The sequence below is a fragment of the Mytilus californianus genome, unplaced genomic scaffold (assembly GCF_021869535.1).
Source record: "Mytilus californianus isolate M0D057914Y unplaced genomic scaffold, xbMytCali1.0.p SCAF_3, whole genome shotgun sequence".
In the NCBI taxonomy this organism is placed as follows: Eukaryota; Metazoa; Mollusca; class Bivalvia; order Mytilida; family Mytilidae; genus Mytilus; species Mytilus californianus.
Genome location: NW_026262679.1, coordinates 63,788,557 through 63,812,834, shown reverse-complemented (window position 1 = coordinate 63,812,834; position 24,278 = coordinate 63,788,557). Strand labels below are relative to the sequence as shown.

The window sequence follows — 24,278 nt, the reverse complement described above, 5'->3', positions numbered from 1 at the left end:
AATCTAACGTCAACTTTCCTTTATTGAATGGAGACAGACCGGCGGAATAAATTTTCAATGTGCTTTATCATTTTTCTAGTTTCCAGACAGTAACTTATGATTAAGTGTATGGATCTCTCTAAAATTGTACCACAAGGTTCCATACTTCAAAGGAAAGACTGCAATTGAGTTTGATGGTTAATGCTAAAAGGGGGATTCAAAAAGTTTTGGGGGGAAGGGGGGTTTCCAATTTTTTAGCTCAGAGCTTTAGCCATCACTTGGCGTCCGTCGTCTTCCGTCTGGTGTAAACTATTTCAAACATCTTCTCCTCTGAAACTACTGAACCAATTCCAACCAAACTTAAGCTGAATGATCCTTAGGGTATCTGAAATAAAGTTTGTGTTTTATTTTCTGTTTCGTCAAAAAACATGACCGCCATGGCTAAAAATAGAACATAGGGGTAAAATGCAGTTTTTGGCTTATATCTCAAAAACCAAAGCAGTTAGAGCAAATCTGACATGGGGGTAAAAGTGTTCATTAGGTGACGTTCTATCAGCCCTGAAATTTTCAGATGAATCTAATAACCCATTGTTGGGTTGCTGCCACTAAATTGGTAATTTTAAGGAAATTTTGCAGTTTTTGGTTATTATCTTGAATAGTATTAATGATAAAGATAAACTGAAAACAGCAAATATGTTCAGCAAAGTAAGATCTACAAATAAGTTTAATAAGACCAAAATTGTCAATTGACCCCTTAAAGAGTTATTGCCCTTTAAGGACAATTTTACACAATTTGTTTATCATGTTTTCCAACTTTAAAAAATCTTCTTCTCTGAAACTACTGAACCCATTCCAACCAAACTTAAGTTGAATGATCCTTAGGGTATCTAGAATAAAGTTTGTGTTTTATTTTCTGTTTTGTCAAAAAACATGGCCACCATGGCTAAAATTAGAACATAGGGGTAAAATGCAGTTTTTGGCTAATATATCTCAAACACTTAAGCAATTAGAGCAAATCTGATAAGAGATTAAAATGTTCATTAGGCAAAGTAAGATCTATAAATAAGTTAATTTGACCAAAATTTTCAAATGTGTCCTTAAGGAGTTATTGCTCTGTAAAGACAATTTTTCACAATTTGTTCATCTAGTTTGCTTACTTTAAAAAATCTTCTCCTTTGAAACTGATGAATCAATTTCAGCCAAACTTGGGCTGAATGAGTTTCAGAGTATCTAGTATAAAGTTTGTATTTTATTTTCTTGTATGTCAAGAAACATAGCCACTATGGCTCAAATGGAACATAGGGGTAAAATGTATTTCTTTGCTTTTGAAGAAAATATGACAGATACAAAGAAGTTACATCTCAATGGAATTTTTAAGCCACTCATTAATATATATTAAAAAGCAAAAATAATCATTGATGAAAGATTTAAGCAAAAAATTACAGGTGAGCGATTAAGGCTCTTGAGAGCCTCTTGTTTTTAAAAGGGCTCATATTTTTTTTCAAATTTTTGAAAAGTTTCAAGAAGAAATCTTCAATTGCACAGTATTGCATTAGATTTGTAAGATCTTTGACCACATTTATTTTGTGTCAGAAACCTATATTATGTCAAAAATTTGATCACAATCCAAATTCAGATAGTATCAAGCTTGAATATTGTGTCCAAATTTGCCCCAACTGTTCAGGGTTCGACCACTGCGGTCGTATCAGGCTGCGCTCAGCGAAGCATTTTATTCAAGAATGGACATAAATTAAAGTTACAAACTAGAAAAAGTCAGATTTTAAGCCCAAGAATGCCATTTTCTTATTCACATTTCTTTTTAAAACCTGGTCCATTTGTTAAAAAACCCAGATGTTTTAAATGTTGCTCTCGAAAAACACAAACATTGTACATCACTGAATTGTAAGTGAATTACAAGGCAATTGTGCTTGATTTGTGCTCAAAACATGTATAGTATTCAGAATAAAGCCAACTAAAATTAAAGTAGATTTTCATATTCCAGATTGTTGAAAAAAATGGGGCGGGTGGGAGGATTAAATTTTTTTATTCTTAATTCCTCTGAAACCCTTTTATAATGTGTACTTCATATGCAAGGGTAAAAATAAGCTCACATCATGTATATATAAGGAATTCTTAGATTCTTAAATAATATATCTAATTGGCAACCACTGTTCTACATGAAATTGCTTTACAAACCTATTTTCAATAAATCTGAAAAACGTGGGAAAATGCTCACTTTTAGACTACCTACATCAAATTTGTTATGCTTTCTAAGCTATGATTTATAGTGCCCATAAGATAAAGCATATGTATTGGTATGCAACACAAGTATTATGAGTACAGAGTGAAATGAAAACTCGAACTGTGTTGATAATACTAGGATTGATGCTTTTAAGATTCTTATGCAAGGTGCAAATATAATTACAATGTAAAACATGAACTAAACCAAAAGAAAAAGTTGTTTAATGACTCTATTGAGGGACTGGGGATAGAGGATGTTTGCTGTTTGCCAACAAAAAACGACAGCCTTGGGGTAAATCTTAGGGCTTGCTATAATTCATTTTGTAAGTTGACTGACTTTTTGTACTCAATATACGGTCATAAATCGCACAAATACATGTTTGTGTCAATTTCTTTATTCCAGTCATGTTTTTTTGTCTCGCCTTGACAAAGTCAAAAAGCGAGACTTGGGTATGCTGTTTCCGATGGTGGCGGAGGCATCAACAATGTATTAGTTTGTGATTAGGTCAGTTTTAGGGAATCACTAGTGGTAGGTCAATGATATTTGGTATGCAGATGCATAAGCATTATCACATCTCATTTCCATGGATATTTTATTGCTTCACCCCCTCAGTCATGGTCTATTGACTTTGAGTGTTTAGAATAGTGTTATGGTTACCACTTATGATAAGTCAATGGTGTTTGGTATGCAGTTTTATAAGCATTGGCATTTCTAATTTCCATGAAGGTTATTTGGTCCTGCACCTTACTTCATGGTTCATTGTGCTTAGATTGTGGTTTAACATCTATGTCGTCTGTCTGCTAAGTACCGAACGTGACCTATTCCCAAATATGACTGTTATACCGAGTGTGAATTTGCATTGCTATACGATGTGTCTCGGTATTTTGTACATCCAACATTCATATATTTATTTTTGAAGTTTTTGTTATGGTTTTGGTTGAATAATGTTTTATGTCTTATCGTTTGTTGTCCAAATAATTATAAAATTGCCTTTCAATACCATCATTGTCATATTCCAGAATATGACTGTTATACCGAGTGTGAATTTGCATTGCTATATGACGTGTCTCGGTATTTTGTACATCCAACATTTTGATGTTTGATTGGATAATGTGTTATTTCTTATTGTTTGTAGTCCAAATAATTATAGAATTGCCTTTCAATACCATCATTGTCATGAAAATTGTTTGGACGAGTATTGTGAAAATAATTGTATAAAGTTCGAGATTGCATGTTAGTTAAGTAAGCGCTTCATTGTTTGTGATATCCTGTGGTGTTTGTTGTTGATGGAATATGTTTGTCATTGTTCTGCGGTTTGCATGTTGTGTCGACTATTATATTATTTGTTTGTGCGTTTCTCTGTGATGAATGTTCTTGCATGTGTTCGTGCTGTATTTCTGTCACGTAGTGTTGTCATTTTAGCAATATTTTTTAACATTGTCATAAAGTGGAAGGTTTGGCTAGCCATTTAACCAGGTTCAACCCACCATTTTTTCTTAAAATATCCTGTACCAAGTCAGGAATATGGCAGTTGTTATCAAATAGTTCGTTTCTATGTATGTTGGCGTTCGTTTTTGTTGCACTTCAGTGTTCCTGTTGTTCCTTTGTTTTCCTCTTATAGTTGATGTGTTTCCCTCGGTTTTAGCTTGTAACCCGGATTTGTTTTCCCTCATTCGATTTATAAATTTGAACACCGGTATACTACTGTTGCCTTTATTCATCGACTTTGAATATTTTGCATAGTTTACAGCATTAAAGAGTGTTTAGGTTATTGTTAAGGTTACCACTTATGATAAGTCAATTGTGTTTGGTATGCAGTTTTATAAGCATTAGCATTTCTAATTTCCATGGAGGTTATTTAGTCCTGCACCTTAAGTCATGGTTCATTGACTTTGAATGTTTTGCATAGTTTACAGGATTAATTATTACCATTTGGATTCAATATTTGCTTATTATTTTGTAATTACAAAAATGCGAGACAAATCTCTGTGTCAACAGTTTATTGTATCAATTTGTTCCACAATTCTTGCGCTTTGGATATCATTCACAGTATAAATTTCTGGACACATTGGCATTGTATAAATTAAAAAATCCACTGTTTTCTAATCACTGAAATTTATGACATACTGCGATTTGCGTTCTTGGACACCACCTATTACTTGTAAGTTACTAACCCGAATATTTTATGCCCTTCCTGTAATCATTCTTTATTCTCGGATGATCAATGCTAATGAAAACTGTTCACTAAAGTAAGCTGATTATACACCTTAATAAAATACTAAACAACATTGAAAGTTAAAAATAGATATAAATGAAATACCAAGTTGTGATATTTTTATTAACAAGAAAAATGGATTATTAATACACAGCATGTTGACATGTATCATCGCACATGCATTACCTGTCCTTTATTGCCGATTGGGATAGATATAAATGAAATACAAAGTTAGGAAGGAATATAATCAAATTGATAAATTGTACATAAATCAACTTGTCCACATTGACAAGGGTAAAAACTTTTATCAGTATTGCTGTTTGATAAATTATCAATATGTGATGAAAAAAGATGACAGTTAAGACTTTGGTATCAAAAAAATTAAAAACATATTGATGCAAACCACAGTTCAGCCAAAAACAGTAGGGAAAGACATCATTTTTGTTCTCTTCGGCAAATGAGACCAAATTTGCCATCACTTGGCAATAGATTTCATTGTTTTTGTTGTAATCAATAATATAAGAATAGGGAGATGTATGATTGCCAATGAGACAACTGCCAACCAGTGTTCAAATAAGTGGTTATAAGCAAGTGTAGGTCATTCCACCATTGATAAAAATAGAACATAATCATGCAATGGTAAAATGCAAGTAATTGTCAAACATCTTGATAAGCATAACTAACAGAGAAAATTTAACTGGATCAGAATGTTAAGATCCACATCCTTTCCATTTCATTCAAAAAAGTTATTTATTCCAATTTTCAGTAAAAAGATAATGTGATTCTGATACTGATGACAAAATATTGACCTAGATTTCACTTAAAAGCTGTATATTTGAAAATGAATAATTTGTTTCTGGTAAAAAACTATTGAATGTGAAACAGTAAAAAAAAAATATCAATATGGCATATGTTAGACCATTGAGCTATTCATATGAGTCCTGAAGGAGGTAAATATTCTGAATATGAATGCTTTCATTCACATCTGAATACTGAAGTTGTTTCAAAATGTTAAGTTTTAAATTCAGTATAAAAATAAGGAGTTGTGGTATATGATTGCCAATGAGACAACTATCCACCAGTGGTCACATGAAGTGAATGTAAGCAATTATAGGCAAAAAGTAAGATAACAAAAATACCGAACTCCAAGGAAAATTCAAATGGAAAGTCCCTTATCATATGGCAAAATCAAAAGCTCAAACACATCAAACGAATGGAAAATAACTGTCATATTCCTGACTTAATTGGTACAGGCATTTTCTTATGTAGAAAATGGTGGATAAAACCTGATTTTATAGTTAGCTAAACCTCTCACTTGTATGACAGTCTCATAGAATTCCATCATATTGACAACAATGTGTGAGCAAAACAAACAGACATAATAGTTAAAAATGTAAAAAATTGGGGTACAGCAGTCAACATTGTGTTATAATCTTAATCATTATAAAACAAACAACTATGCCAACAAGGAAAAACAATGGCAACTGTAAGGCCTTCAATAATGAGAAAAAACGGACATGACAAATGTGAAACAATTCCAACAAAAAAACTAACTGCCTAATTTATTACAAAACAATTTACGAAATACAAATATGACAGTATCTGGATTTTTTTTTTTCATGTTTGCACTCTGAAGTCTTGGAAATACAAATATGACAGTATCTGGATTTTTATTTTTCATGTTTGCACTCTGAAGTCTTGTAATTAACTGACTCAGTGTTGAGGTTGAAATTCAGCATCTGGATTCTTTTATTTAGGTCTGCATTGTGAAGTCTTTTACATAGCCTTGAGTTTGAAATAAGGTATCCGGGTGCTTTTGTTCGGATCAACTTTCTAAAATTCTGTTATAGCCTGGCTATATTCACATTCTGGGTTGTGAAGTCTGGTATGAGATAGAATAGTTCAAATTTCTTCTGGGTTTTCTGTGAGTTTCATGTTTCAACATCAGAAATTGTAGAGTGTACATGTCCATCTGGCAGGTGTTAAACTAACATTGATCTCATTTTTATCCTTTAGTGGTCAATGCTAAGTTTTTGTGGTTAGATACATTTATAAGATACTATAACTAGCCTACAGTAACTGAGAGTTCTGTTAGGTTGTTACTTTGTTTCTGTTGTCTTTAAGGTAGTCTTTTTGATGTGTTTCATGCCAGTCTGATGAGTCAATAGTTATCTCATTGACAATCATACCACATCTCCTTATTTTCTTTTAAATGTCTGTCTGATAGGGTTCATCAGACCTTGATGTCATTTTCATGAATCATAAGTTTTGTTTGACACCTATAGTAAGACCTTTTCTTAAAAACCTTAAAAGATATCCAATTATCATAAAGTAAGGGAGACATTCAGTCTGTGCACTCTTGTTTTGATTAGGTCCCTTTCTCAGATATTATAAGCAATAGGTCTTGCAACACTATTTAGAGTATGGAATGGTTGTTAAGGTGTACATAATCATCAGACAGGGTCTGACCTTAATCTCATTTTATGGATCAGTGATATATGCTAAAAATGTTTTTGTGATTAGGTCTGTTTCTTGGAAACCATAAGCAATAGCTCTACTCTATTTGGTGTATGGAAATGATCGTAACTGAACATAGCCATCTGGCAGTGTTCACCTGACCTTGACCTTATTTTTATGGATCATTGACAATTGTAAGTTTATTTTGTGCCTGTAGTATAATGTTGCTCTTAAAGAATGTCAATAAATATTCAATCATGGTCAGTAAAGCAGATGAAATATTATAGCGTGTGCACTTGTTAATTTTAATTTATATCACTAACATGACAGCCCGTTAAACTCCTCCAATAATAGTAAGTACTTCTTCTTGCAATAAGCCTTCCTACCACGGAAAATTGACCTCCACCTTAGATGTCAGATATTCAATTTATAATAGCATTTTAATTACTATTATTATAGTATAATATTTCATAAATATCTGGAATTAATGAACAAGGGGAGGAGGGGTTATTAAACTAATAAATACCATATAACACCTTGGTCAATATTTCTTGAAGTCAAGTATATTACTGTTACAGGTGTTGCTAGTAGAGCAGGAATTGCATACCATGATAAGTTCATCCTTGGCTTTTAATAGATTTATTGAGCTCAATACAGTTTTTGTCTCGCCTTTTCGTTGTTGAAGGTGAGACTTAGGTGTTGCTTTTCTGACAATTGTTAAGTTTTCCGCTTAAAACAAGGAATTATTTGAATCTGGAATAATTTTGAATTCTGGAAAATTGATTAGAAATGTATGATGAAAACTAACCCAACTAAATAGGGTTAGCCATGCGTGCATGGCTAAGGTTAATTTTACTTTCACTATCATTTCAGTATGAACTAACTAACCCACCTTAGCCATGCGCGCATGGCTAACCCTATTTAGTTGGGTTAGTTTTCATCATATATTTCTCATCAATTTTCCAGAATTCAAAATTATTCCAGATTCAAATAATTCCTTGTTTTAAGTCAGTTTGAAAGGAATAACTTGTTACAGATTAATGGTATTTCCTATTAAATTGTATTACTATCAGAACATATCAGTTTGAGGAGGCCCTGCCCCCTAGGTCATGCTCAAGCGACTTTCAATTGATAATTAAGCAATTTTCAATGTTGAGTTTTCTACTAAAGTCAGTTTGATAGGAACTACTTGTGATAAATCAATGATATTTTCTATTAAGTTGCATTACTATCAGTACATATTAGCTTCACAACTATTTTGAGGCCCTGTCCCAGTAGGTTATAGTCCAGTGATTTTTAATGAATTAGCAATTTTTATTGTTGAGTTTTCTGCATAAGTTACTTTGATATTTTCTGGAAAGTTGCATTACAATCATTACATATCAGTTTGTCGACCATTTTGAGATTCTGCTCCTTAGTTCATGGTTCAGCAACTTTGTGTTAATAAGCTTTGGTGCTGTCCATGAGATTGTTTTTTTTTTTATTTTCTGCTTGAACAGGCAACATATATATGTGTTTCAACAGTGAATATATATATGTATACGTGTTAATGTTTTATATACTGTAATTATACATTTATACAAAAGCCGTTAGGTATTAATCACATTTGCACGTAGCTTTATTCATTACCCCTTTCAAAACTTCATTCTCTGTACAACTTATGTTTGGAAACCATTGTTACAAACCCTCATTCAAACCAATACAAACTTACAGCTATCATCTCTGATATTGCAAATCAAAGACTTTTCAAACCAGTTCGCATTGGAAAGGATGAAAATGAGAAAAGATCCTTTCTTAAACTTTCCTTTGCCAACAAAGGTCTCGATGCCATCAACTTGTGCAATATCCTTCATCATAAATCATTTCACTCGCAAATACCTCCCTATTTTAAAGATCAGTCTGTACCTATCATTCTTATATCTATACCAAAGCGATTGCACCTAAAATTTTCAATTACAAACACGTGTTGCATGATCTCAATATTGACGACTTCAAGTCTTAACCTCCTGGTTGCACCTGTGCTAGTTCCCCATTCATATATAATCTGGCTGACCACGTTATTACTGGTGATCTAAACATCGTCAATAACACGTCTCTGCCAAATGTGTTATCCAAAGGCCCGAAATATCATGAGCCCAAATCCATCAATTGAAAACACTACTTCAAAATACTGATGGATTCAGTCGAGGATTATGCCAGGCAATGGGTTAAACGGACGAAAGACGAAGATACTCTTTCCGAAAGGATTAAGGCTGTGAGGTCATTTATACAAATTTTAAAAAATTGAATGGGTCTATCTTTAAAGACCCAAATGTTGCAAAACATTTGTCCTACCGCCATGACAAATATGTTGTTATTCCCGCAGATAAAGCCCCAAACAACATCGTTTTTGTGTGAACTTTCCATTTCTATGTAGCAACATTCCAGCAGCGCCTGCATACTGAGTATATATTTCCCAGTTGATCAATATTCAAGGGCTTGTATATCCTATCATGACACCAACTGGTGGTTGACCGTTATGGAATATCTGTTTTACAGATGATAGCAGATATGTTCTTATTGTCGTAACTACAATCCTGTCCCCTTTTCCCCGAATGTGACCTACTGAATTAGACGTTTTACCGGGTTTGTACTAACATGAGCAACATGACGGGTGCAACATGTGGAGCAGGATCTGCTTACCCTTCCGGAGCACCTTAGATCCCCCAGTTTTTGATGGGGTTCGTGTTGCTCAGTCTTTAGTTTTCTATGTTGTGTTTTGTGTACTGTTGTTTGTTTGTTGGTCTTTTTCTTTTTTAGCCATGGCGTTGTCAGTTTATTTTTCGGCTTATGAGTTTGATTGTCCCTTTGGTATCTTTCGCCTCTCGTAAATCTTTTGATTTTTTTTACCATGGTAGTACATGTCCATTCTCAAGTCAATTTTTTATTGCCTACCTAGTTTGAAGTAAGCCAAAATTAGAGAGGGAAACAACATGGAGGAAAAGGTGGCATTTTATCATTTATGTGAGTCTGGCATATACCTATGTGAGCCTGCTCACTAAGGTTCATGCATGTTGTTAAGATTTGAACATATAGTTCAGGGGCTCTTTTAAAAAAAAAATCTTACAACAAAAATTAAGGTACTGGTATACTGAAATGTTTTATGACTTACCACTATTTTTTCTTCTAAGATTTTTTGGTGAATTGAGTCGCAATTACATGATAGATAAGTAATTTGCTCATTACTCAATGTTACATGTGGAAATGTAACAGCTTGAAATAAGTCCATAATTTTTTTTTTTTATTTTAAGATATTAACTTTTTCAGACATTAAATGTTGAAAGTCAGTTGGATAATATAGATGTTGACCTATCAAACCTTGAAATTTTGACACCTGATTTAACTGCACAGCTAAACGACTTGAAATTGTCTGCAGATATAAATTTTACAGAGTTTAGAGAAAAGGTATGAATAGAATAAGTTTAGCAAAAATCTATTAGAAATGACTTTCATGACTCTTATTTTTCAGGGTGAAATCCAATGTATGTTTAACATTTATGATGGTGGTGTTACTCTGAAAATACATTCATCTGGAATTCTCACGATCAAAATATTACAGGAGGTTGGGGGTTCAATCCTCAGCTTGACTGAATATTGATATTTGCTGCTTATATGCATCTGCTAAGCTTATAGCAGTATGTGCAAAGACTGGTTGTCTTGGAGAATAATGTGTATGTGTAGTATGTCATGTTTTCCTGTGGACTGCTACCATTCTAACATATCAATTATATTTCACATCAACACAAAAGTGCTGACTACTGGGGCTAAATGGGCTGTGATACCCTTGGGCATGAAACATCCATCAGCAGTGGCATTGACCCAGTAGTTGAAAAAACTAAAGAGACATGCATATATGAGCTTATCCCTAATAACTATGTTCTCTGAAATGATACCTGAAGTCTTATTCAGACATTCTGTCTCTATGTCCATACCAACTTTATTATCCTTTGTTTGATTCATTTCAAACTCTATAGAATAATTGATCATGAAATGCAAATTTTACCAATTGAAGGATTTTTTTGTCTCGCCTTGACGGCGTCAAAAAGCGAGACTTAGGTATCCTGTTTCCGATGTCTGCAATGGCATCAACATTTTGTTAAAGTTTGTGATTAGGTCAGTTTAAGGGAAGCCACTTATTTTTTTAAGCATAAGGTTTTTTTTTTAACTGTTTTTATTTTTTTGCTAGTTTGCATTGTGTTTTTTGTGCACCAGAATCCCTTATCAACACCACAGAACGGCATTCAGGGAAACTGTATCTTGACCCCTTTTTTATGTTTGAGGTGTTTTTCGTAATTAATCATTTATGTCTCATCTACAGTAATCTAGACATTATTAGCCAAAATAATTGTCTCTGTTCTGCAGTAAAAATTGTGACAACTATCATTTCAAGTGTCTTTACATTTCAAAATGGTTCAGCAAATAAGACAAATAACCAAAATTGTCCCTAAAGCCTTTTAATTAAAGAGTTATTGCCCTTAAAAGATGATTTTTACCAATTCTTTTTTGTTTTTTGCAGAAATTATGATAGGTAGAGAGAAACTTTAATGGCATGTTCAAACACCCATTAATATACATCAAACAGCAAGATAATCATTGATGCATGACCCACACAAAAAATTCTAGATGAGCGATTCAGGCTCTTTTTATATATATATATATATATATACATATATATATATATATATATTATATCACTTCTTTAACCAAGTTAAATTTCACGTTCCTTTTTACTGGTATTAAAATCATAGCAAAATTACCATACTTATGCAATTACATTCATCCTTACAGCTTGCACAAGATTCCCTGGAAATAAATTTGACCTCACTGGCATCAGAATTACGAGACTTTGCATCAAACATTTCTGCAGTACTACCAGATTATAGTGTAAGTATGATAACTGGTTTATCAATTACTACTACCATTGTTGCATATAAATTTCAATTTCAAATGCTCTCTGGAAGCTTGTGGATAATTATATAACTTTCTACATGCATTCCAAAACAAACTACAAGCAAATCAGTTGTTTATGTCTTTTGGTTTGTTTTTGTTTTGTTTTTAGCCATGGCATTGTCAGTTCATTTTTATGCCCCACCTAGGGGCATTATGTTTTTCGGTCTGTGCGTCCGTTCGTCCGTCTGTCCCTCTTCATGTTAAAGTTTTTCAGGTTAAAATTTTTGGTCAAGGTAGTTTTTGATGAAGTTGAAGTCCAATCAACTTGAAACTTAGTACACATGTTCCCTGTGATATGAACTTTCTAATTTTAATGCCAAATTAGAGTTTTGACCCCAATTTCAGGATCCACTGAACATAGAAAATGATAGTGCGAGTGGGGCAACCGTGTACTATGGACACATTCTTGTTGACTAATGAGTTTGACTCTTCTTTTTTTTATCTTCCGCCTTTCTTTTTCAATGCTTGCATGACTAGTAGATTGATTACCAGTACATAACATATTTTGACTGATATGTACTTTAAAAAAACTCAAGTTATGGCATTTATGATGTGTCATCAGTGTTTTGACAGCCATGTTTGGGAAAGATATAACAGGCAGAAATGGGAGCTCTCTTTGGTGTCACTTGAAAAAACGGAGGCTTACATTAGACAAAACACAAAATCTACTAGCAGTGATGCTCTACATCAAATGGAAATATTTTATATTTTTTTACTGTTGGCAAAAAGGATTAATTACAAACAGATCAGTTTTACAATGCTGAACCTGTCAAATCTGCCTGGACCATGTCATTGATCTATGTATTAAAGCAGAGTTCGCGAAATTGGTCCTGTCGGTCAAAATGAGGCTCGGACCAGTATTTTGAAAGCAAGTGCCGGTCCTGATGACCGATGTAAAAACGGCCGTTGCAGTGCCTTTTTTATCGGTAATTAGTTGTACCGCAACTAATTCCAATTCGCTTTTACATCGGTCATCAGATGTACCTGCTGCTAATTTCCGGTACTGGTTTCCCATTATAAACAAACGGAACCTACGGAAACCAAAGCGCCAATCTACACGTGGCCTGCTAAATTTGTTCATGTAGCCATCCCAGGCAAACAATCGGAGATTGAACCCTTCGATGGAGATAACAAATACTGAGAAAGTGATTCAAATGATGAAATGGATAGTGAAGATTACTTTAAATAAGAACAATCAGAAGAAAAGAACTGGTCATTCATTGTTTATTTGTCCGTGGCTATGAAAAATAAAACTAATAATTATAAAGTTATTTGCGATAAAATATGTTATTATTTTTATTACAGAATAAAATTGACAGATTTTTTAGGACTGGCTAAAATTTTGTGGGACTGACAAATAATCTTAGTTTGTCGGTCCCATGACCGACGGGTCAAAACAAGTTTTCGCGAACTCTGTTAAAGTATAACATCACTAAATATGTTTTTTATGAAACAGCTTTACTATGAGACTATATGTTTTGAAATGGTAACAAATTAACAATTATATTATTACATATATCATTTGTTTGTGTCCAATACTTGTCAAATAAATCTTATTTTCTACAAAATCAAGGGCAAATTGGAAGAAGCCAGTAGCTTATACCTGTAATTTTAACCTGTACTACTTAGGGGATACACTTTCAGATGACATTTAATATAAATATGGTACGCTATGAATTTGTTGATAAAAATTAAAACGTTCTGAAGGGAAGAGAAGAGAAGTTTTTTTTTTTAACCCTTTCAATGCTACACAAAAAATTAGAAAAATGGCTGCTGCTGCTGCATTTTATTTCTGTTCATTCATTAGAACAGTATATTCCTTTTCAGACTGCTGTATCTTTTTTATTATTAGAGATACATACAAAGTTAGTGCATGAAAAATGCTCAGGAGAGCATGAAATGTAATGTTATGCAATTATTTTAGTAAAATTTTCATCAAGCTACCTGCATTTTCAGGTAATTAACAGGTAAAAGGTGTAAATTATTGTATTTTTGTTGAATTTTGAATAAAAACATCTTTTAATCTTCATTTATTTTGTTGTTTTATCTGCCATATAATAAAGAAGACACCAGTTGCTCGATTCAGTAGCGTATTTGCACCATACACAACGTATAATGTAAACGTGGCGCAAATAAGTGGCTCTGTTTCAGTCAACCTCCGTTTCCCCCCCCCCCCCCCCCCTCCCCTTTTTTCTACGTCTCGTAAAGATCTACCAAATCATATTTCCCACACGAATTGAATGTTATTAACACATTGAGATAATGGGAAACCTTTTAACTTTTCCTTGTTGTCAGTTTCGCCATAGAAATGCTGAAATATTTCCATATTTACAACGTCTTTTTCGATTTCCGCCATTGCATTTGTCAAAATATTTTTTTAAATTTTTCTTCTACTGCATGCTTTTACCATTAAAAATCCCGCAATTTCAAGCACAAACGGGACCTTGTATATCCTTGATTCATACGAGGAAAAATTAGAGAGGACCCGAATGAAAACCGAATGGTTACGAGTCTGTATGAAAAATCCATCGTCATCGCGACATATGCCGCGAACAGCAGTGGCGGGCGGCATATGCTGTGTATAGCGTTGAAAGGGTTAAAATCCAAAAAATATGTCTCCTCCACAAAAAAGGAAATAAATAGTCAGTAGCTTACCCTTTTTCAGAGGTTTAGAAATTGAAGGATGATTTTGATTCACCTCAACCCGCAGTCAGGGGCATTGGTTTTTTCTAGTTACAAACATTTTTTTTCTCACTATTCTTCGGAACAATTTAATTTTATCTAGAAATTTGGAATTATCATTAAACAAGTATAAGACACACACAAATGATGTATGTAATCATTTAATTGTTACTTTGTTACATATTCCAAATGAATAGTCTCATTATGAGGCAGTTTACTAAAATATATCCTTTTGATGTAGAGCATTACTGTTAGTGGATTTTGTTGGTTTTTTTTTAATGTTAGCATACCTGTTTTTTTTCAATTGAGCCCAGAAAGAGCTGCCAAAACACTGATGATATCATAAATGGCATCACTATAGTTTTATATGTGTACATATTTCAGTCAAAATATTTTGTATATTTATTTACTAACTTCCTGCAATCATTGACTTGCTTGCAGTTTGCTTGCACATGCATGAAGAAAGTTACATTATCATCTACTAGCTTGCCACAAGCATTTTGCAATCCAAAAGATAAAAGTTTTGTGTGCAGCATTCTTCCCACAAGCAGTGAATCTTGTGACTTATTAGCATTCTGTTGGTCATGCATGCATGCAGTTTACTTGCAGAAAATGCATTGAGCATTATTATGCATTTAAAAATTAAAAACTTATAATGTCTGCATGCGGCAAGCTTGTGACAAACATACCTCAAGTATGCTGTTTGTTTCACAGAAATACTTTCAAATTGCAAGCATGAAGCATGCATGCAAACTATGACATCAATTATTATGCAAACTGGGCAATATGCCAATTAGTAAATTACAGAATATTTATAACGAATGTGATATGATATCGTTTTTCAGTCCAAAATATGAGTGTACACGTATTATTACAGCTTTTTGTCACCATAGACTGTTCCCTCAAATTGACAAACCTGAAGATCATAAAAAGTATTTTATAAAAATAAAATACGTTAATAGAGGTATTGATTTTTCATGACTCTACCATTCAAAACTTTATACCTCCATATTTTGATAACAATTATTAGAGCCACCTTTAATTTCTTATTTGTATAAAAAGCCCAGTAGAAGTTTAATTTTTAATTAGACGTCAGTATAGAAAATAATGCTCCTTCGACATGAGACTGTTAAACATCGAAGTTTTGATATGATCCCTATGGCCATGTAATTACAAGGGACCTCAACATCGTTCAAGACCTGAGAAGTTATAAACTTTCTGAAAAAAAGGACCGAAATATTGTCCACGTCAAAGAGTGTCGTTAGGTAATTAAAGCTGCTATTTCATCCTATTGTTAAAAATGTGTAAACGGGAGAATTCTGACAAAAAGTCACTTGATTCCTATTTGAATAAATGTATGAATATTGTTGATATTCGCATATCACATTTCGAATATAATTTAGAAATAAATAAAAGAATAAGTAGAATGAAATTATACATTCAACTACATTCAAGGCTGTACGCTCCACAGAGTCGTATAGTTAATAATCATGTCACTACCACAGCTCAGCATAAGGCCTCCTCTAAACATCTGAAGGTCCCCACTATGTATTGGTTACCTAAACTACACAAAAAGCCCGTAAAATATCGTTTCATCTCGGCCACTAGTATGTGTTCTACTACTAATCTTTCAGTGCTTTTAACGAGTTCCTTAACTACTATCAAAGATCATAAATTTTTGTAATAAAACATATGAAAATAGTGGAATTAACCATTTTTGGAGTATAAAAAATTCTTTGAATGTTTGAGATAAATTACGTGCTTTTGATTCGGTTGACAGTTTTGACTTTTCCACTCTTTAAACTACACTTCCACACAATCTAATAAAAAAAAAGAGGAAGGTAAATATGCTAAATATACTTACTGGAGGTGTGATGAGATGATTAAAGCCTTAAATTTTCTCCTTGACAACATTTATGTACATATCGGCAATAAAGTTTATCGACAGATTGTAGGTATTATATGGACACCAAATGTCCCCCTTTAATAGCAGACTTGTTCTTGTACTGTTATGAATCACAGTTTATGGCCAAACTCAGTAAAGACCATTCTAAATTCCATTTGGTTGATAAATTCAACAATACTTAACCATTATCTTGATGATATTTTTTCGTTACATAATCAAGAATTCTCAAAATATACTGCTGAAATTTACCCAAAGAAACGTATTTTAAATAAATCAAATATTAACAGCAATAACTGTCCTTTCCTAGATTTAGATATTTCAGAGTTACACCAGAAACTCTACACAAAAATTTACGACAAAAGGGATGATTTGCTTTCCCTATGTTTCTTTTCCTTTTTTTGTACGGTGATGTTCCTTTGGCACCGTCTTACAGTGTATATATATCCCAACTCCTTCACTATGCCCATGTCTATAGTGATGTTTTGGATTTCAATGAGCATAATCTATGTATTACTAGTAAATTATTAAGTCAATGATTTCGTTACCACAAATTACTTCAAACCTGTACTAAATTCTTCCATAGATACAAAGATTTGGTTTGCAAGTTTGACTGTACCTGTAGAAAACTTATTTCAAACTGAAGAGCACATCCTAAATGTTTAGGTGATGTTGTTAACCGAGCCCAGAAATTTAGATACTGTCTTGGTAAACTTATCAATCCTTTAAAGAAACTTATTATAAAAGGTTACAATTCAACACTGTAATTAAATCTTTAAATATTGTTTTTATCGGTATACATATTGATATTGTTATCAGTAAATTAAAACCACACTAAATATCATTGTTATACACATATGTACTTTCATGGTACAGTAAAACCGTTATAAACCAGCCGGCTTTGGGACTATGAAAAAGGGACAGTTTGGACAGTGAGTTGGTTTATTCAGGTTATCATATTGACAGGAAGTTATTGGCTTGTGATGTCAGATATTTTACATGTAATAGTTCTGTAAACTGTAAACCAATAAAATAAATACCGTAATAATCTATTAGAAGTTATGTCATGATTTATGTGAAAATATTGTGGCATGAAAATAACAAGTGTTCCATGCCTTTCATCAAATACTACGCATGATTGTGTCTGTGGTCAACATATTCATTGTCTTTAGGAATAATAAAATAATATGATAACGTTCTTTACATATCCTTGTATGTCAAATCGTCCACAGAAGCAGCAGTCACTGATTCGTTAGCTTCACTTTCATTTTGGATTCATTATTATCATTTGCATCAGAATCCTCGCATTGATTGAATTGTTCAACGAGATTTTCTTCTTAAATAATACTTCCATCGTTCATTTCCTACGTTGGTATATCAGATTAAAAAGCAAGAATTCTATCAAACCAAATTTTATCATGATCGAAACATTGTTATCACCATAAATTCGACAATGAAATGTCTTCATCTGGGTCTTCTCCATTAAAAGGGTCATCGGTTTCTGGGTTATACAACAGGGAACCCAGAATTTCGAAAACAAAATGTAAAATTGTCTATCCACGATTTAAAACTTGTAAGTTCTATCCTAGAAATATTTGGCGACGATGTATGCAATTGTTTTTTTTATAAAAACTTAATAGTGTTTCAATAAAAACAGCTCACTACTGGAATTTCACGGTTTAACACCTTGCTATTGATTATCCTAAAAAAAACTTCTTATGTAAACAATTTTGTTTTGATTACATATCGATCAATACTGTTATCATGTTAAATTAATTAAACAAACCAGTTTTGACAGGTAATAATTAATGTAATTAAGAGTATTGGGACAGCATAATTAGACCGGAAATTGGAATACACAGGGTCTGGTTTACAAAGGTTGTTTCTACAAAGATTTTGAAAGGAAAACAATGGGACTTTAATTTTCGGTCAAAATGACAGGAAACCGGTTTATTCAGGGTCTTGTTTACCCAGGTTTGACTGTACTACAATCTGTCGATACCTATATTTTGGCATTGCACAAGGTCATGTTTTCTCTGATTGTTAATGACGTCTTTACACTAAATCCATTGGATGTTGGATGTGTACTGATTGATATTTTAGTCTTAGATACATGATTTTTTTATTAGTTGTTATTGGCTTTGAACTTTGGCTGTCAGTAACTGTGAGTACTCTCAGATCTATGCTTAGTGTCTTTTTTGTTGTTAGGGATGAGGGATGGACAACTACCCTGCCATATCTTGTCTGTGTATTTGTTTGATGTTTTTCTGCTTTGTATCGATCTGCAGATGAGTTAAGCCTTTTTCTACTGATTTTTATAGATTGTTCTTATGTTGTGTTGTTACACCACTGTCCCAGGTTAGGGGAGGGTTGATTGCTCACAAACATGTTTAATCCCGCCACATTCTTTATGTGCCTGTCCCAAGTCAGGAGCCTGTAGTTCAGTGTTTGTCGTTGGTTCAAGTCTGTAATATTTGTTTTTCATAAATTCACTAAACTAAAACAGGTGTGTGTTTTTTTTCACATGTCGCGCCGTATCTCAAAAACAATTTATGATTATTGCTTAAAACTTTACACACTTCTTAGTTATATTAATCTTAAGATCTGTATACTTTTTGGTGATGATTTAAAATTTTATTTTAGAGATATTGAGTATTTTGTTAAAAAAGGGGAGGGATTTTTCACATGTCGCGCCATATCTCAAAAACAGTTTATGATTATTGCTTAAAACTTTACACACTTCTTAGTTATATTAACCTTAAGATCTGCATACTTTTTGGTGATGATTCAAAATTTTATTTTTGAGTTATTGAGTATTTTGTTAAAAAAGGGGGAGGGGTTTTTCACATGTCACGCCATATCTCAAAAACAGTTTATGATTATTGCTTAAAACTTTACACACTTCTTAGTTATATTAATCTTAAGATCTGTATACTTTTTGGTTTTGATTCATAATTTAATTTTTTGAGATATTGATTTATTTTTTTTTTAAAGGGGGGTTTTCACATGTCGCGCCGTATCTCAAAAACAATGTATGATTATTGCTTAAAATTTTACACACTTCTTAGTTATATTAATCTCAAGATCTGTATACTTTTTGGTTTTGATTCAAAATTTTATTTTAGAGATATTGAGTTTTTTGTAAAAAAAAAAAAGGGGGTTTTCGCATGTCACGCCGTATGTCAGAAACTATTTATGCTTATTGCATAAAAATTCACACACAAGACGACGGGCGTATCATGCGCACATGGCGCAGCTGTTTATTCCTTAAATATATTGACTAAATCTCAGATAAGATTGCAAGTATACTTTCAATGGCTGTTTTCACAGTATATGTGAAGGAAGTTCTTTTTTTGAGAATATTGATCTGTAATTTAAAAGAGGTAAAATTGGATGTGTCTACACACATGACATCAATTGGTATATTTGTAGTTCCTGCAAGTTTAAGTTTGCTGCAAACTTGCAGCAGAAAAAATAACTTGAAGTAAAAAGTTTGCAGCAAGTTTGCAGCAAATCTAATTTGCATAATTACCAATATGTTTGCTGCAAACTTACCACAAGCTTCATTTGCATGGTAAAATGGTTGCAGCAATGTTTGCTGCTAGTTTGCCACAAGGCTTTTTTTTCAGTAATGTCAAAATTGGGGAACAGCAGTCAACATTGTGTTTTAATCTGAATCACTATAAAACAAATAACTATTTCAACAAAGAAAAACAAAATAGCATAGAGACACTCTATAAACAAAGTACATAAGAAAAAATGAAAAACAGGAATACAAAAATTACCATAGCACAATAACACAATGGCGGGAAATGTATTTTTATTTGGATTTCATTATCTTTCTTTTTTCTATAAACCCTTAATCCACCTCTTTTTGCATAACTGTAATTTTTATAGCTGGTCAGTGGTCAAAAAACTATGATTCTATTGATTAACCACAAAGTACTGCTGTTCTTATCTTGTATCTGTCAGACTTATGCATTTGTTTATTAAACTAATTTATCACCAAAACTCATTAACAGTTCAAGATATGGAAACATATTTTCTTCTGTGGTTTTGTTATATTAAGAAGTAACAAAAACAGCTGAAAATGAAATTTTGATAAAATTTAGTTGCTATTGTATTGTGCTACCTTAAGTCTTTTGATCCTTCAAATTTAACAAAAAAAGATAGCAGTGACTATATAGTGTTATTTTGTGAAAATGCTTTGATAGTAAATTGTATTTTTTGCAGAAAAAATTTTATACTCATGCAAATAGAACTGACAGTATAAATGACAATGAACTTGCAGACTTCATCAAATCAATGGTATGTTTATTTAAGTTATTTTCATTTTATATATAAAATAGACTTTGCTTAGCCAGGTTTCAAATGTACTTTCATAAACTGTTGAATTTTGAGGTTTTATTTGGATATTACATTGGACAATAGTATGCTTGCTTTTTTAAATTAAAAACCAGGAGTAATCTCAGGTGCTTAGGAAGGGTTAGCAGATCCTGCTCCACATGTGACACCCTTCGTGTTACTCCTTTAAATTATCTTGCCAAGTAATATTAAGTGATAACACAATAGAGGATTGATGATTGATTCTTATCTAACCCTAAGACCTCACCAAATTTGTAAACCATCGGCGATGTAAATTTTCTAAGCCTGAAACTTGACCAAGTGTGAAATTTTGTAATTCAAACTTTTTTCATGACAAAGAATATACAAGACTATATTACCTGTATAAGGAACACAGAAATACAGGTGAGCGACACAGGCTCTTGAGAGCCTCTAGTTACATTTTGAACTTCTTATAGAGAACCACTGAATGGAATGGAACCAAACATGGCATGAATGTTCCTTATGAGGTGCTGACCAAGTGTTGTTACTTTGTAGCCGATCCATCTTCCAAGATGGCCGCCAGCCGGGGACATGGTTTAACATAGGACCATAATGGACAATATATACAAATGTCTTCTTTTAGAGAACCACTGAATGGAATGAAACCAAACATGGCATGAATGTTCCTTATGAGGTGCTGACCAAGTGTTGTTACTTTGTAACATATCCATCATCCAAGATGGCCGCCAGATGGGGACTTAGTTTAACATAGGACCCTATGGGAAATACATACAAATGTCTTCTTTTAGAGAACCACTGAATGGAATGAAATAAAACATGACATGAATGTTCCTTATGAGGTGCTGACAAAGTGTTGTAACTTTGTAGCCGATCCATCATCCAGGAAATACATTCAAATGTTTTCTTTTAGAGAACCACTGAATGGAATAAAACCAAACATGGCATAAATGTTCCTAATGAGGTGCTGGTCAAGTGTTGTTACTTTGTAGCCAATCAATCAACCAAGATGGCTGCCAACTGGGGACTTAGTTTAACAAAGGACCCTATGGGAAATATATACAAATGTCTTCTTCTAGAAAACCATTTATTAAACTAATTTATCACCAAAACTCATTAACAGTTCAAGATATGGAAACATATTTTCTTCTGTGGTTTTGTTATATTAAGAAGTAACAAAAACAGCTGAAAATGAAATTTTGATAAAATTTAGTTGCTATTGTATTGTGCTACCTTAAGTCTTTTGATCCTTCAAATTTAACAAAAAAAGATAGCAGTGACTATATAGTGTTATTTTGTGAAAATGCTTTGATAGTAAATTGTATTTTTTGCAGAAAAAATTTTATACTCATGCAAATAGAACTGACAGTATAAATGACAATGAACTTGCAGACTTCATCAAATCAATGGTATGTTTATTTAAGTTATTTTCATTTTATATATAAAATAGACTTTGCTTAGCCAGGTTTCAAATGTACTTTCATAAACTGTTGAATTTTGAGGTTTTATTTGGATATTACATTGGACAATAGTATGCTTGCTTTTTTAAATTAAAAACCAGGAGTAATCTCAGGTGCTTAGGAAGGGTTAGCAGATCCTGCTCCACATGTGACACCCTTCGTGTTACTCCTTTAAATTATCTTGCCAAGTAATATTAAGTGATAACACAATAGAGGATTGATGATTGATTCTTATCTAACCCTAAGACCTCACCAAATTTGTAAACCATCGGCGATGTAAATTTTCTAAGCCTGAAACTTGACCAAGTGTGAAATTTTGTAATTCAAACTTTTTTCATGACAAAGAATATACAAGACTATATTACCTGTATAAGGAACACAGAAATACAGGTGAGCGACACAGGCTCTTGAGAGCCTCTAGTTACATTTTGAACTTCTTATAGAGAACCACTGAATGGAATGGAACCAAACATGGCATGAATGTTCCTTATGAGGTGCTGACCAAGTGTTGTTACTTTGTAGCCGATCCATCTTCCAAGATGGCCGCCAGCCGGGGACATGGTTTAACATAGGACCATAATGGACAATATATACAAATGTCTTCTTTTAGAGAACCACTGAATGGAATGAAACCAAACATGGCATGAATGTTCCTTATGAGGTGCTGACCAAGTGTTGTTACTTTGTAACATATCCATCATCCAAGATGGCCGCCAGATGGGGACTTAGTTTAACATAGGACCCTATGGGAAATACATACAAATGTCTTCTTTTAGAGAACCACTGAATGGAATGAAATAAAACATGACATGAATGTTCCTTATGAGGTGCTGACAAAGTGTTGTAACTTTGTAGCCGATCCATCATCCAGGAAATACATTCAAATGTTTTCTTTTAGAGAACCACTGAATGGAATAAAACCAAACATGGCATAAATGTTCCTAATGAGGTGCTGGTCAAGTGTTGTTACTTTGTAGCCAATCAATCAACCAAGATGGCTGCCAACTGGGGACTTAGTTTAACAAAGGACCCTATGGGAAATATATACAAATGTCTTCTTCTAGAAAACCATTTAATGGATTGAAACCAAACATGGTATGAATGTTTCTTTTGAGGTGATGACCAAGTGTTGTTACTTTGTAGCTGATTTGTCATCCAAGATGGCTGCCAGCAGGGGGAGTAAGTTTAACATAGGACCCTATGGGAAATACATACAAATGTTTTCTTCGAGAGAACCACTGAATAGAATGAAACCAAACATGGCATGAATGTTCCTAATGAGGTGCTGACCATGTGTTTTTACTTTGTAGCAGAACCATCATCCAAGATGGCTGCCATCAGGGGACTTAGTTTAACATAAGACCCTATGGGAAATACATACAAATGCTTCTTCTAGAGGAGCACTCAATGGAATGAAACCAAACATGGCATAAATGTTCCTTATGAGGTGCTGATGAAGACCTTAATACATGTATCTTTATAGATTGAGATCTGCTGTAAACTGCAAAAATATCAAGAAAAGAAGATCTACACATTAGTCAACATGAGCAAACTTGTCAATTGACATCTTGTTGGAGTTATTGTTCTTATAAAGTCATTTTCTACAATTTCAATGAATTTATTGGTAATTTCTGTAAACTTTACAAAAGTCTTCCGCTTTTGATTAAATTACGAGGCCAATATGAAACCAAATTTGGCCTCAATCATTATTAGGGTATCTGTTATGATTTTAATTTGTTTTTACATGATTTACAAAACCAAAGTAGAATCAAGTGAGCGACACAGGCTCTTGAGAGCCTCTAGTTTTATTCACAGCAGATTTTGTAAACTTTTCGTGAATATATAATACAAAAATATACTATAGGTACAATACCTATTTCATGTATTGATTATAGATTTTTTTTTAAATTTTGTGTTCGATCAGTACAAAATGGACTTTGACAATAATGAGAAAAAGAACACAGGTCAAGACATGAAGAAAATATATAACACAATGAAATGCGTAAA

General features: G+C 33.0%; 1 protein-coding gene and 1 long non-coding RNA gene across 3 annotated transcripts in view; both read left to right on the top strand.

Moving 5' to 3' along the window:
• The window catches only part of LOC127733190 (uncharacterized), a 222,126-nt gene that overhangs the window by 146,108 nt on the left and 51,740 nt on the right, over positions 1–24,278 (top strand). The window lies entirely within an intron of this gene.
• Positions 1–24,278, top strand: part of LOC127733119 (prominin-1-like) — a 226,586-nt gene that overhangs the window by 151,900 nt on the left and 50,408 nt on the right. The window contains exons 17-19 of one of the 2 annotated variants that reach the window (XM_052242417.1): positions 10,200–10,337; positions 11,721–11,816; positions 22,146–22,220. In XM_052242417.1, coding sequence (XP_052098377.1) covers positions 10,200–10,337; positions 11,721–11,816; positions 22,146–22,220 — 309 coding nt within the window. Of the gene's footprint in view, positions 1–10,199; positions 10,338–11,720; positions 11,817–20,700; positions 20,776–22,145; positions 22,221–24,278 lie in introns of both variants that reach the window. The other variant, XM_052242418.1, reaches the window with a different exon arrangement.